Here is a 15,312-nt window from a genome sequence, read left to right as displayed (position 1 = left end):
AAGCTCCAAAATGGTCATAAACTATATGGTTCCTATTCCTGGTGAACTCTAATTTAAAATGATTTGCATGATGGCCAGGTAACCCTATTGTTACTAGGCCACATCATCATGCAAAAAAATCCACATTTGATGAACAGGGACTCTCTTGTTTCTTGGGCTAACAGCATCTGTGTGCACTGAACAGAAAGTTTGCATTCAGCAGCGGGATTGAGAAGAAACTAGCAGAGTCAATCCAGAACAACATTCAGTCCGTTTCAGAGTGACACTGAATTGCTCTATGAGATTCATCTAACACTCCTCAGCTGCACACAAGATTGCAATGATACAGAGTCTTGTGTGTCAACCAGGGCAAAAACGAGGGGGCCGAGGGGTGAAGACTTGCAGGGCTTCAAGCAGTAAATAAACCATCCAGAGTTATAACTTTAATTTTCCCCTAATCACTGCACTATTTTAATTGTTCAGTGAAATGCCTTAAGAAAACTGACATTGCGATAAACATTAGTATTCTGAAATAAAACTTGACTGTAAAAAGAGGTGTTTTCCAAACCCTTTAACCAAATTTATTGGGAATATATTTTCATACTGGGAATTCCCTTCACTATGAATATGACATGACAGATGACGACATCCAGCTCCCAACCAGGAAAAAAAAGGTAGAAAGTTTTACTAAACCAGGAATTTTGGTTTCTCAAATTAGATATGTAATTACTTGGGTTTCTAATTGCTATAAAACAAAGTTTGAGAAAAACAATTACATCTATAAGCTGTCTATTAAAAGTACAGTACTTGTCTGACAAAGCTATTTTCTAAAAATGTAGTTTATAAATATTTATCCCTTGTACCATCCGACTTCAACTAGCCACACCATATAAATAGCACAGAAACCATCACTGCAGGGTAGCCTGGCAATATTAGTAAAGCATAAGAATCTATATTTTTAAATAAGCAGATTATCTGACATTTATACTTTTAAATAATGCTTAGAAACAGAATCTGCGTAATTTTATTAGCATCAAGAGTTATCAGATAGAGTAAAATCCTGAAATACACATACCACGTAAACTGCTGGTGGTTAAGAGAGCCCGTGCTTTATCTGCTAAATCACTATTTAGGGTATTCCCCAATAACAAAACATCAATGGCCTCCTGCTTGGAGCTATCAAAAAAGTTATTCTGAATTGTTCTGGTCACAGAACGAGCACCATCCTTCAGCTTTCCAGCCTGTTAGAGAGGAAGATTATAAAATATTTTACACTGGAAATAACTCATAAAACACTGGCAACATTCATTCACATATTTTGAAATTTCAATTTCTAACTTTTACAATCAATGAGTTGATTTACTTTAAATGCTAAAATAACTCCAACTTCTGGGTTTACTGTAATATGTCTGTATTACGTCATTTGTTTCCTTCCGCAAAAGTCACAAGACAATTCTGAGATGTCAAGGTACATTTAAAAACCAAATTATTACAGTAAAAGAGGGGAGAAGAACATTAGTCTTAACTAAGTTCTTGGTCTTAAAAAAAATTCACACAGTGCAATGTTTAGACCATGCTATGGAATATATTTACACATGAATATATGCATTCATAATTAATGTTATGAAATATCTGTATTTAACTATGGGGCTGTTTAATTGCAGCAGAGACATTTGGGCTTAGCCTGGAGCCTGAGCCTGAACATCTACATTACAATTAAACAGCCCAAGCCTGAGTCAGCTGACATGAGAGGATGATATAAATCACATCATGCATGCCTGACATTTCATTCAGTGGTATACGCACAGTCAGTACTGCATGTAGACTATTCCTTTATGGATGTTGCATGGGATTATATTCTCTACAGAATTGTAAATTTATGGCTTGAATTGTTTGTAAAGGACACTTCAGTGCATACTATAGTTAAAAACAAAGCTTTAAGAAAGCTCAAAATCATCCCTATTTAGGTCTGTTGAGCATAATACAAAATAGCAAAAGAAGTTATTCTGTTGTCAAGGTTAGAAGGAAGTTAACCAGAATCATGGTTTTTAAAAACTTATAGATGAAGTGTTCTTGCGGTAAAGTTGTTTCACTATTTTACCACAATTTTTTTTTTTAAAATAAGAGGCTGTTTCCTTTCTATCAGACAATGTACAGAATGTATGACATGATCTAAAAAACACACTCACCATTTATATTTCAGGCAATTAATTGAAAGGAACCCAGAGAAAGCAAAAGAAAGAGTAGTTAAGGTGTTAGATGTAAATGAATATAATAGTCCTTAAAGCTAGATTCTTCTATATATAAATATACTGTCTATTTATACATTTCAATTTAAAGGCAGAATCTTTTCATATCTTAAATGTGATTTTTAAAAAAAAATGTTTAAGCACTCTTGGATCTTGAAGAATCAAAATTACAAATGACAACTATACAGATTACAAACAAGCTTTGAGAAATTAGGATAGAAACCTACCAGCAATATTTTTAGGTATATTAACAACACGCCCCTGAAGCAGATGATAGTTCATGCGGGATCTAGATGTGTTACCAAAAATAATGTCATATATTGCAGAGCTTTGTGAGTATTACTGTTTCTTTTAGAACAGATGGACCTTTTCCAGGTAGAATGAGTTGTGCCTGACCAAAGAGTACTTTTGAATTAGCAAAGAAGGTTAACAGGTGTACAAGGAATATTTACAGCTTACAAACAGGAACAAGATATAGCGTGCCTAAATAGAAACCAGTAAAGTGAATGAAATGCTAAATAATCAGAAGCATGACAGGGAAGCATTAATGTAATTGAACAAACAAACATATAAGGCCTAAGAAGAAACCCTTAAGTTTCCAGGTTCTGGGTCACACTGCTAGCACAGAAAATAGAATTAAAAATACTGGGCCAAATTCTACCCTCAGAGGAACACAAACAATTCCCAAATCAGTGGGACTTGCATGTACCAATCTAAAGGCAGAATCTGATCCATCAGTTAACTAATTTTTATGGAGCCTATTGCCATTGACAGCTACATGTGCATAGGATTTCTGACATTATGGATTAACTGAAGTATGGTGGAAAAACAAAATAGTTAAATAAGGTCTAAATATTAATGACACAATGAAGATGGAAATGGAGATCTGAAAGACTGCAAAGAAGAGTATTCTTGTACATGAAGAACTGCATGAGAGTGAAAAAGGACACGCTGGAGGAATTAAGAGAGGGATTTAATTTTTATGGTGCAACATTTGCTATATATCACCTGATAAGAAAAAGATAGCATTAGGTGATTTGAACAACTTGTGTATTAACTGGGACAAAATAGGCTGAAGAAATAAACTGAACAATACGCTGGGAAACAGCACAGAATTGCATATTACAAGACATAAGAAACTAGAAAAAGAGTTGTTTGGTTGGTTTTTTCCTCCCAGTAACCAGAAAACTAGAAAGGTACAGCTGAAGGAACATGAACTATGATCTAGCCCAGGGAACTCAAACTCAAATCACCACTAGGGCCACGTGAGGACTAGCACAGTGACCCAAGGGCCCCATCACTGACACCTTTTCATATAAAAGGTACAAAAGCCCTCCCCCACCCCACCGCCACTCCATCCCTTTCACAAGGACCCTCCCCCATCACAATCCCTTCCCCAAAGTCCCCACCCCAACTCCACCCACTCCCTTCCCCTATTCCAACCGCTTCCCCAAATCCTCGCCCTTGCCCAGCCTCTTCTCCATCTCCTCCCCTGAGCGCACGGCTCCCCGCTCCTCCCCACTCCCTCCTGGAAAGCGCTAAGCGCTGCCAAACAGTTGTTTGGTGGCAGGAAGCGCCTGGAAGTAGGCAGAGGAGCGGGGACGTGGCACGTTGGGGGGCAAGGGGGCTGGTGGGGGACGGGAGCTTGGCGGCGAGGAGCTTGGCAGACCGCAGCAAACAACTCCGCAGGCGGCCACGTGTTTGAGACCCCTGATCTAGCCAAATTAACATGGTAAATAGAAGAGATAAGACAAGACCAACCAGAGTAAACACAAGAATTATTACTTTCTTTCACAATATGTTCAATTGAAAGTTGATATGTTAGATGAAATTAATGCAATTGAAGGAAACGGCCCAGAGAGGAAACAAACTATGCAAAGAAACTAGTGTGGATTGAACATAGATCTTCTGATGCTGCAGTGTGAATTGACCAGTGGGTCTTCTCTGAGCCTCTCCACACTCTGAAGAGGGTACTAACCAGGAATAGGGGGGAAATTCAAATTGGGAAAGATGTTACTGAAATACTGTTTGTTAATTAGGACTTCTTTTTTTTTTTTTATTACACCATTACTTTTTACAAAAGTACATTTGATAAAGGAAAACCCTCACAGTAATTGCATTTATGGTAAAATGAAACACTCACTTCAAATACTGCTAAATGTTTATTATTAAAAAGTTCTTTTACCTTAGCCTTTCCTTCAAGAGCTCCTGTTCCTGCATATATTTTACTGACAGAATCACCATTCAATGACCACATGGACCGGAAAACTTCCTGGAAGCGAGTAACCAACTGAGGCTTCTCAGCTAAACCTAAAACCTCCAGTTGCTTTGTTAGCATCTGCAACAGTTCAAGAGAAGGCTCATGAAGTGAATACAATACAATATATATTGTCAAATTCTCCCTTCCAAAAACAAAAAACAAAAAAAACAAAAAAGGAATTTAACTCTGCATTCTGGAGAAAATGACACTATCACGTTAAACTCTTTTTCACAGCAGCATAACATTAAAACATTGAAAGACCACCTATATCGAATTAGCTATTTCTGGTTTAACTTTTTTTAATATCTAACCTTATTTTTTATTTCCAGGTCTTTAATTCTGCATCAGTATTCAAATAGAGTTTACTCTACATTCTTCCTATCAGAGCCTCAGCTAAGTCTCAGAGTATCACTGACCTTTCCCAACAGAATGCAGTGGATGTAGAGCTCTGTGATACTCAAATGAGTAAGACAGCAATGTCTTTTGTGGTTCACTTTATCTTCCCTCAAAATTCTAATAGAGTCAAGAAACAATTTTCAAATCACTATTCTTATAGTCACTGTAGGCAGGATGTTAATTTATCAAGTAAGCTTTATAAGTTACAGTTGCACGAGTTTAAAACTGGAGGTGTCAGACATATATGTCCCACAGGCAGATCTAGCTCCTAGGATCTTTCCTTCCAGACAGCCTTCTCAGAAGCATCTATCTGCCAGGTGTAGCTGAAAAGGTCTTGGAAGGAGCTGGAAATAAAGTGGAAGGAGATCTGCCTGACTTGGCCCTAGCAGCAATTTTTATAGTCACCATTGCCACCTTCACAATGCCACACATAAAAGGCTCAGGGGAACAGAGATTTCCCTTGCTCTCCAGTCCCTGATGTAGTCACTGAACCTTACTGCAACAGACTCAGCTGGACATCTACTTCCTCTTGTACCAGCTGCTGTTACCCAATCCCAGGCTTGGGGAATCAGCTCCTTTTATGTTCTCTCTCCTCACTCACTGCCCATTCCAAAAAGGAGGAGGGGGGAAATTTTCCAAATTGTGGGGGAGAAAGAACTCCTGGAGATAACAAAAGGGTGTGGGGGAAGGAGGTTGAGAAAAAGAGAAAGAAAAATTCCCAAAGAAGCAAGGAGAGCAACAAATGGGGTAGGACAAATCCCCAGGAGAAGGGAGAGGAAGAATCTTCAAAGGGACAGAATTATGCCAACTCTTGCAATTTTATCATGAGTCTCACGACATCTGGTATTTTTATAAAAGTCCAAGTTTCTGGAGTCATATAGTCACATGGGAATTTCTTTCTTTTAATGATTCTAACCCTTATGGTTATGGATAGAAGCGTGAAAACAAACATTAAATGTTCAAAAAACAGAAGGCAAATAAGATTTTTTTTTTCAAATTTCATGATTTTGGGGCCTTACTTGTGATTTTTGAACACCTAGGGTTGGCAATGCTATGAAGGATGCAAGGAGAAAAAGAGATTTTGGGAAGAATCCTAAAGTGGTATGGTTAGGCTGAAGGGAGAAGAGAAATGTCCAAAGTGGGGCAGGGGTTGGAGAAAAGGGAGGGAAAAAAAAAACTACAGTGCGGTTATTGAACCAGAGGGAACTAGAGATAAGCTAATTGGAAGAGAAAAAACAGGCTTCCTACATGCACTATTTTTTTTTTAAGTATTTCATTTAAATACAATTAAAGGGGCTCATTCAACAGTTGGAGACTACTGAAAAAATTGCCTCTTGCTGGTGAGCTTTATATTGACAGCTCATGAATTTTAACTGAAATGGTAATGTGGCCCTCACTACAGAATGAGTTGGACATTCCTGCTGTAATGAAATTAGTGACTTTATTCCAGATTTACACTGGTATAAGAGAACAAAACCTAGACCTGTAAATATAAAATTGCTATACATTTTGATTCAAGTGAGCATCAGGTGTCTGTTACAAAACAGAAAACTGAAATGCACATGAAATGATTATTCAATACAGGTCATCCTAGCTCACTCAACTGGACTACTTCAGAACCTGAGTATCAGTCTGCCATGAACTGTCAAGCTCAAAACTATGATGGACACAGATTTAGGATCAAAAGGATCTTCCTTAAGGTTACAATCTCTGTATCTTTTCCATGACAAGATCAATATGGGATAGATATATGGATGAACGAATACTTAATTCACTGCGTGTACTGTAAAAAAAGAATTTGATTAAGTCATACTGAAAGAGGAAGAATTCCAAAACCAACCAAGACCCTAGCTGGCATGTTTTTCCCTTTATTTCTCTGAGTTCTACAAGATGAAAATTATAATTCCCTGCAGTACAGGCAGCTGAAACACTACAAAACCTTAGATCTTTCAAGCTTTGGTTAGATCCACCATTTACCTATGGATGAGACAGGTTAACAGTGAAGAAAACAAAATCAGATAAAGTTTCAATTCAGTGGATTATTTGACTACAAGATCATTGTACGGGCAAACTACTATAATCAAAGCTCTATGTATCTGGTAGACAATTTGACTCAAATTTTGCTTCAAAGTCACTGGATTCTACAGCTTTCCACTGAAAATTCTGCAGAATTTTCATATAAATGTTTAAATTGGAGGGTTTTATTGAATTAGAAGAAAAATAAACATCTTAAGTAAAGTAGTCTTGTTTATTTTTCTATTAATTTAGTTTTAGTGTCCATCCATTTCTATTTTTAAATATGTTGCAGGCTTTCATGTTTAGGTTTCAGAATTAAAAATTTATTAAGATGAGTGGAGCATGCCAAATCTCTCAAAGATATTGTTTCAGGCTCACAGACATCACTACATCAGTTTACATTCAGTTCATCTTTTCAAGCTTTGCTTTATAACCTTGAGTACTAGAAACTTTTTTTTTTAAAATATTAAAGCTGATATCCTGGAGCACAATTTTACAGAAAAGACTGAATTCTAGAGTGAATTCACAGCCACAGATTGGGGCATAGCTGGGGGCCCAACTGTAACATTCTCTATGTAATCCAAAACTCATGGACTAATGAGGTTTCCTAGACAGCAGTACTGGTAACCATTTAGGACAGTAGCATGTGCACCAAAGACCTTTATCCACAGTGCTTACTGTAAGTTCAATTTGAAGAATCTTAGTTGAACTCGCAGAAAGTGCTATGGGTAAAGTGCTTTTGTGAAGGACTGTTACACTACTCTTCCTTTGGAATTGCAAGCCTGAAACTGAAAGGAAAAAACAGATGGACATACAAAGAAAGGGAAATACATCAGTGGTAGTGCTTCAAAATATACTTTCCTTAAAACTGATATACCACAACTTTTGTACTAAGAATTGTGACCTACCAAGATATGTTAGCCCACTGAATTACAGGCCCATGCTACAAATCAGATTCTAACTCATAAATTTGAGCATATTGTAATTAATCTTGCCTATTGACAATTATGGTAATGTTGTCATTCAAGTATTACAGAAGCATCAGAATCAATCAGTGGCTGTAAGTTCTACATCAAGAATCTACATTAATTTTCCTACCTCTAAGCCAAAGAACGCCTGCACACTGTTTGTTCTATCCAGACAGTCCAAGCAGTTTGTCCTGATAGTACCACTTTGATATCTGTGCCAAGTACAACAAATAAAGAGAACCACTGAAATAACTCAGTAAGACAAAGAACATCAACAAAGGACACCAAGATCTTAAAGAGACTAGTAAATCAAGGCACTGTAATTGCAATGTTATTGTTATAAAAATACATTTATAATGTTGGCAGCTATAGATCCACCAATAGCAACAAGACTGGCATCTCTTTACACAAGAGCAATTTATCTCCAGCAAAAACAAAGTCTTCCTTCAATTTTTTGGTGTAGTCCTTGTTTTCTGAAGTGTAATGCTGGAATGAACTCTCTTTCTAGACAACCCAGGAAATACAACATGCATTTTCTAAGTATTTCAGGGGTACTCACTTCTAGTTAAAACAAACTATTTATAAAACAAAACAAATGTTAGAAAGCAAAGCATTAGGAAAGTGCCCTGATTTGCTGAAATTAAAGTAAGACTGTAGTAAACTGTAAATGTAATAAAACTGCATCCAGTACATTATTTCAACACTATCTTTGGGAAAAAAGAACTATAGGTAGACACAATAAAAGAATAAAGAAAAATGAAGTGACTTATTGTCTGTACTAGATTAACTATTTACCTATGGAGAAGAGATAAAACAAATAGGATGAATAGATTTTAAAAAGTTATAGCAAAACTTAAAAAAATTTATACCTACTGCAAGTTATAACTTAATATGTTTTATTTCTGTTGTACTCCCTTACCGTCTATATTTGTCAGCTTCTTAATAGTTATTTTAAAAAAATAATTTGTCTTGTCAATTTTGTTTATCTTTAATAAAAGTTAAAACTAAAACAATATTTGGGTAAAACTGGAAAAATGTATCTTAGGAGCCAATTGAACACCTATAATCCTCCAAGAACAAATATCTCTAAATTGTGTTGTATTTTATTTTCCATCTCCTAATTATGCTAGAATGGACGTTTATTGTGACAATACATATTTACTTCTAGTGCAGTCAACAAAAAAGATTGCACTGGTCAAAATAAAGAGGGTATTAGTAAATCTTATTTGCCAGGACAGAGGGGGGACGAGGGACGGGACAAAAGAGCTGTTGGAAAAACAAAGAGGACAACCTAATAAAACCATTTTTACCCACACATCACAATTAAGACAGATGTCTAATTCTAGTTCTCTCAATGGCAAAAATTATAGTTTTTAAAAAAGAAACTCTCAAACTGATATGGCTAATAAGATATTAAAATGTGATCATGTGTTGGAGTAGATTTTAGGATATTTTATTGTTCTGTTAAAAAAAAAAGTCCATTTTTGTGGACAGCCCTCTACAACCACATAGGAAACTCAGGTTCAGAAATAATTTAAGGGAATCAGACCCATTGGCTGACAGCTGTTTGCCATTCAATCTAAGCGCTATGCTCTATCACCAAAGATAATTTAGACAGTGTTAGTACCAGCAACAGGGAAAATAGGTTCTGCTTTCCCTGTCAAAAGCTACTTCCTTATTCTAATAAGGTACAAGGAAGATTGCATTAAATATGACAAAATGGTGAGTTCAAAACAAAGACTTGAATCTAATACCAGTATGAATTTCGTATCACCCTAGACTTTTAGAGACTATTCAGAAACAAGAGAACATGGCATACATTTATAATATAAACACAAAATAATTGGTTCATATTTCAGTCTCAGGTCATCATCCTAGATAAATGAAAAACAGTGTCTTCACACAAACAACCAGAAATATTTTTCTTCTATATTTGTGGCTAAAAGAGTGAAAAAATAAATTACGATCATATTCTGATTGTAGGAAAGTTACAGAAGTTATATAGTCAAACCTTTGAACTTCCTTTCCATCGAAATAAAAAAATCCACATTCTAAGAATTTTTGGACTTGAGGTTTAAGCACGCTGTGTAGTTTTTCTGCCTTTCCGCCTTTAACCATTTGATGATAGTCAAAGTTCACCATTTTGATATCAATAGCATGTTCAGAGGCTTTCAAGTGGCTCTGATATCAGGAAAGAGAGAGGAAAAAGTATAAATATACCAAGCAACAAACAGGGTGTTAGATTAGTATAAGCCAAATATGCCACCAATGTTAAGAAAGTTATTAACTCCATTTGTTCAGTATCTTTATCATTATCACTTTTTCTACTAAAACGAGACACACTTTATTATATGCTAATCCAAATCATTCTAATAAAATATAAACCAAGGCTCTAAATTATTACAACTGAATTTTTGTTTTTTAATTGCCAAAACCAGAAGTAGATTTATATTCTACCTTCTACTTTAACATCATTAAAGCAATGTAAGTATTACAATTTTCTTCCACAGTTTAAGGAGTTAGTAAGCTCATCAATCACGGCAGGAAAAAAAAACGTATGTTGACAAGTTCTCTAGTTTTAGAATTGATGTTCGCAAACAGTGGCCCATGGACCAGTGACGGTCTATGGGGAGCTGATTGGTCACATGGTGCCTACTCTCCTTGTTTTCAGCTGTTAAATTACATTTAAAAAATCCAGCTAAAGTACATTAACTGATTTCCTAATATTATTTTTGCATGTAAACAGTTGCTGTAGTTGCCACATGTTATGTGATCATAAAAAGATGGGGAGGAAGCCTGTAGGATTGCAAATGTGAGAGTATGAGTCCAAGAGATGCACTCTACTAAGATGTGACCCATACTGAAGTCTGAGATCCCCTGCCACAGACTGTTTATTTGCAGCTTAATTCTATACATAGCTTCTTTGTCATCTTAAATTGCCAATCTGCTCTGAAAAGTAACTTTGTATAAGTGGCATTGAGGGGGAATTCCAAGTTTTTGTCTCAATGCCTTCTGAGCAAATTTGCTCTTTTTACAAGTAAAACAACGTCTCTTTTTTTTTTTTTTTTAAACGTACCAGCCTGAAAATTCATCGTAAACTCTGAAAGTCATCCTAGGTTCTTTCCTGCCCACACATCACCACTAAAGAATAAAGAATCTGCAAACCAAATTGTGATCTCAGTTACATTTGGACAACTTTACTGTTCTAATGGAGTTTAGAAGCTTAACCAAGGCAAAGTTAAATTTTGCTCATTGGAACTTAGTTAATAATATTAGCCAAGAACATGCAGTGGCAGTCAAAAAAGAAAACAGAATGTTAGGAACCATTAGGAAAGGGATAGATAATAAGACAGAAAACATCATAATGCTACTCTATAAATCCAGGGCAGACCCACCCCTTGTATACTGTGTGTAGTTCTGGTCACCCCATCTCAAAAATGATATATTCGAATTGGAACAAGTACAGAGAGGGGCAATAAAAATCATTAGGAGTAAGGAACAGCTTCTATATGAGGAGAAAGTAAAGAGACTGGGATTGTTCAGCCTGGAAGAGAGACTACTAAATTATCTGTGTGAAGTTGTTCAGAAGTTTGGAATGTTAAAAGTCGTGCTCATAAAGCAGTCAAAGATAAATGCAATTTTTTCAGAAGTGAAAATATACTTGGTACAGTTTTAATTTAAAATGTCCATTTTGAGATCACAGCTGGTGACAGTTTACCAATTAAATCATTTCCAGCAGTGTTAATATGCAAGTCCAGTGGTAGAAGTAGTGAATGAATACTAGAGTTGCCATCTTACGTAAATAATGGCTTTTATCAGAAGAAAATTTGTTTCTCCTTTTTAAACTTATTCAAAATTCAATGCCTATGATTCTTAAATCAATATAAATGTATCCTGGTAATACTGGGGAACAAACAAAAAGGAAACAATAGACATTTAAATGAAGAGCATCTGTAGCTAGGAGAAACCTAAGTAGAATAAAAATAAAGACTAGCAAAATTCTTCTTATGTAGGGTATCTACAGAACACCAATAGAGTCCAAGAACATTGTCCCACAGCACTCTACTTAGGTAGATTTCACAGTTTTATGCTGCTCCCTGAAACATGGCATTGATACTGTTAAATATCAGACTAGACTGATCATTTGTTGTTCCACTAAGGCAGCTCCTACATTCCTTACAAATCTCTCTAAGAGTACTATGTAAAAAAGAATGATGAAAATAAACTTTATACTGCATTAACAGCATCTTATATTAAAATTAGATTAAAAAATAACTCAAGTGACATTTACAATGAAATAAAATTTTCTGTATCCCAGACACACAATATTGTCATCTTAAGCTTAGTTTTCTTTTTATTGGAATTTCTATCTTGGTATTATTTTAAGGTTAGATATATTTTATAAGTACAACCGAGCATCTTACAGGTGATTTCACAGTCTAAATTGGTAATATAAACAATTAATTTGTAAATAAATTATTAAGTAATTAGAAAATTATCTCGGCTGTGAAAAAAAGATAATATGAGAGAAACTAGACTGATATTACAGGCTATTCTCTAATTAATTAGAACCCAGGAGAATCTTTATTCAACTACATAACTCGGTAGCAAGAAATCTTGAGACTGGTCAGTTACAATCAAAATGCTGGTCTTCTGAATAAGTTTTAAAAGTTTAAATTTCAATTAAACTATTAAATTATTTTTAAGCCTCAAGTGATGTATTCATTTGAAGTTTAAGAAGTCCTTTTCTCAACAGTCTAAAAATACACCCAGGAATTCCTAGAGCAGTATTTTGGAGAAAAAAAAATAGTTTACCTGAAGCACACTCAGTATTAAATACCAAAACATCTGTTGCCTATATACTAACATTAGAATGCAGAAGTTATTTCCTTTAGACATAAACAAGTATTAAGGGAATATAATTTACAATTTATTATCAACGGCCTGCCATATTGCAGTTATAATTTTTAAAAAGAATGCTTATTTTGGCTAACATGCTCAGACATATTGATTGTCATTAAAATGATTTTAAAATCCATTTCATTGTATATATCCTAAGAAATGTCTCTGTGAGCTTTTAGGATCCTATATTGAGCAAAATGGGTACAGATTTATTTTAACAACAAGCAGATACTCTAGCGTATAACATATCTATTTCATTCTCTAATGACTATTTAACACCCACCTAAGGCATAAGCCAATTCTGAGAACATACAGGGCATGAGATAATCATAATACTTACCTGGAAGGCTTTGCTAAGCATGTGCTCCCCTTCTTTTGCCCCAAGTAAATTTACAATAATTTGCTTGCCATATACATTTTTAAGTGTTCGGAAATGCCTGTTAACAGAAGAAAAAAAGCCTCACTCACCTTTTGACTAGTAACAAGGTAATATAATCAGCATCTTCTCTTAATCAACCCCATCTGAATGAAGTACTAGAGTGCAGTGTACGTTTATTATGGCATCCATTTTATTGAAATGCATCCCAAGGAAGTGATCTAGCCCAGTGATACCAAGTGACAACTGACTTATTTATTTAGGTCAATAGTAGCAAAAATTCTACTTAAGAGGAAACATTTGGCTAATACCAAGAAGTTACATGGAGTTTAACCAAGCATTGTTATATACAGTATGAAATGAAATTCTGAACTCCAATTTTAATAAAGAAGTTGCCAAATAAAGATTACAAGATGAAATATTAAGCACAGGAGTAGCCCACTGAACTTCAAAAGGACTAGTCACATGGTTTGCTGAATTACAGCTTTAAATCAGTAAAACTACTTGATCAGAACATCATATTAAGAAAAATGCAAGCCACTATTTCACCTGTCAAAAGCCGGTGCATTTGCTTCAAATCCCCTTGACATTCTGACACGATGGGATCCCACCTTTGACAAGAAGAGTATATTTAGTTATATACTTGAATTTTTTGTTTGTTTGTTTGTGTGTTTGGTTAATCTGCTCTCCAAAATCCATTTAAATCCTATTTCTGTCATACATTATTCCTTCCATAATATGTGCTTCTTTCTATTGGTTTCATTAATGTTAGTTTTCTGAAGAACACCTTTTTGACACAACCTCTTGAATCTTGTCATATAACTGCACTTCTAGCTTTTTTGTTTAGGGATACATGAGCCTTCTGTGACTCTGTTATGGTATGCTTATACAGCTGCCATGCTACATCTAAGAATTTTTAAAATGTCCAAATTTTTTATTTTAGTGTCACAGTACTAAATTTTCATACAATTCCTCTCCCAAGGATGTTGAGCTTAATTATACTGTAGTCACTATTACTTAGTGTCTCACGCATAGTTACTCCTTGCATAGACTCCTTTGTATTATTTATGACTAAATCAAGAGTAGCGCCTCCCCGCTTGTGTGCTCCAGAACAACCTGTTCCAAGAAGCAATCGTTAAAAAATCAAATAATTCAAAACTTCTAGGCCAAAAGAAACTAAGCATTAGAGATAGTGTACTCAGGTCCCATAGGAAGTAGTGTCTTCAACAGCAATACCTCCAGTCTGTTAAGAAGCAAAAGTCTCTCTCCCAAACAAGAATTTCATTCAGAGCTCAGCCAAAAAGATAACAGTGCAACAGGGCCTCAACCTTTATCTTAACTACTTACCTGCAGACCAGGTTGCTCCCAAAATAATGGAACAGATCCACGAATTTGTATGAAGGAAGACACACAGTCATCTAGGAATATCACCTGTTGAGAAAAAGCAGTACTGTAATTTTACTGGGGAATTGCAGAAACAAAGCAGTCTTTTTTGCATTATCTAAACACGGTGAATAAAATACAACTATGTCATAGTATAAGCAAGCGTAACAATATTTGTTATTTTAAAAAATTCATATTAAATGACTTGTGTGTCTAATGCCTCAGAATGCACAACTTGAATAAATAAATATTCAATAGTAAGAAGATACAATATACCACAGGGACAAGTTTATTGTGGTTTTAGAAAGAGTATTTTTCTTTTTAAATTAAGTCCTGCTCCAAGTTCTCATAAAAAGTGTTTCCCTGTAAAGATTTCTTTAAGACGGCAAGGCAGAGTATATTTACAACTTTTTAATTTCACATCCACTTTTTAATATATATTTTGGTAACATTTAGACAAAAAGCATAGAGAAGACTTAAGTTTTCCATTTTATTTCTCTTACAAAAAATCCCATTTAAGAATCCTGTAAAACAGACAAATATTTAACCTGATTCTCTCAATTTAGTTTCTAGGAACCCTTTCACGTTTATCTTTAAAAAACTTTCCATAAGGCTCTTTCAAAGTTTGTGTAGAAGCTTTGATTTCTCTTTCAGTATTTAATATTCACTCTTCTTACAGAAGTAAGAAAACATTCAGTTATGTAACTTCTTAGCTCACAAGAGTTAAATTTGGGACTTATAATGGAAATAAAGTAACTAAACCATCTTGTGATGCATGTTTTT

General features: G+C 35.1%; 1 protein-coding gene across 9 annotated transcripts in view; it reads right to left on the bottom strand.

Moving 5' to 3' along the window:
• Nucleotides 1-15,312, bottom strand: part of SYNJ1 (synaptojanin 1) — a 121,683-nt gene that overhangs the window by 70,944 nt on the left and 35,427 nt on the right. For all 9 annotated transcript variants that reach the window (XM_039524319.1, XM_039524299.1, XM_039524309.1 and 6 more), the window contains exons 6-12: nucleotides 14,494-14,577; nucleotides 13,696-13,757; nucleotides 13,111-13,207; nucleotides 9,880-10,049; nucleotides 7,999-8,080; nucleotides 4,414-4,566; nucleotides 1,055-1,220 (exon numbers count right to left, since the gene is read on the bottom strand). In XM_039524319.1, coding sequence (XP_039380253.1) covers nucleotides 1,055-1,220; nucleotides 4,414-4,566; nucleotides 7,999-8,080; nucleotides 9,880-10,049; nucleotides 13,111-13,207; nucleotides 13,696-13,757; nucleotides 14,494-14,577 — 814 coding nt within the window. The remainder of the gene's footprint in view (nucleotides 1-1,054; nucleotides 1,221-4,413; nucleotides 4,567-7,998; nucleotides 8,081-9,879; nucleotides 10,050-13,110; nucleotides 13,208-13,695; nucleotides 13,758-14,493; nucleotides 14,578-15,312) is intronic.

This window comes from Mauremys reevesii, linkage group 1 (genome assembly GCF_016161935.1).
Source record: "Mauremys reevesii isolate NIE-2019 linkage group 1, ASM1616193v1, whole genome shotgun sequence".
NCBI lineage: Eukaryota > Metazoa > Chordata > Testudines > Geoemydidae > Mauremys > Mauremys reevesii.
Note: the sequence above shows the minus strand (reverse complement) of the source record. Positions and strands in the feature narration are given on the sequence as shown.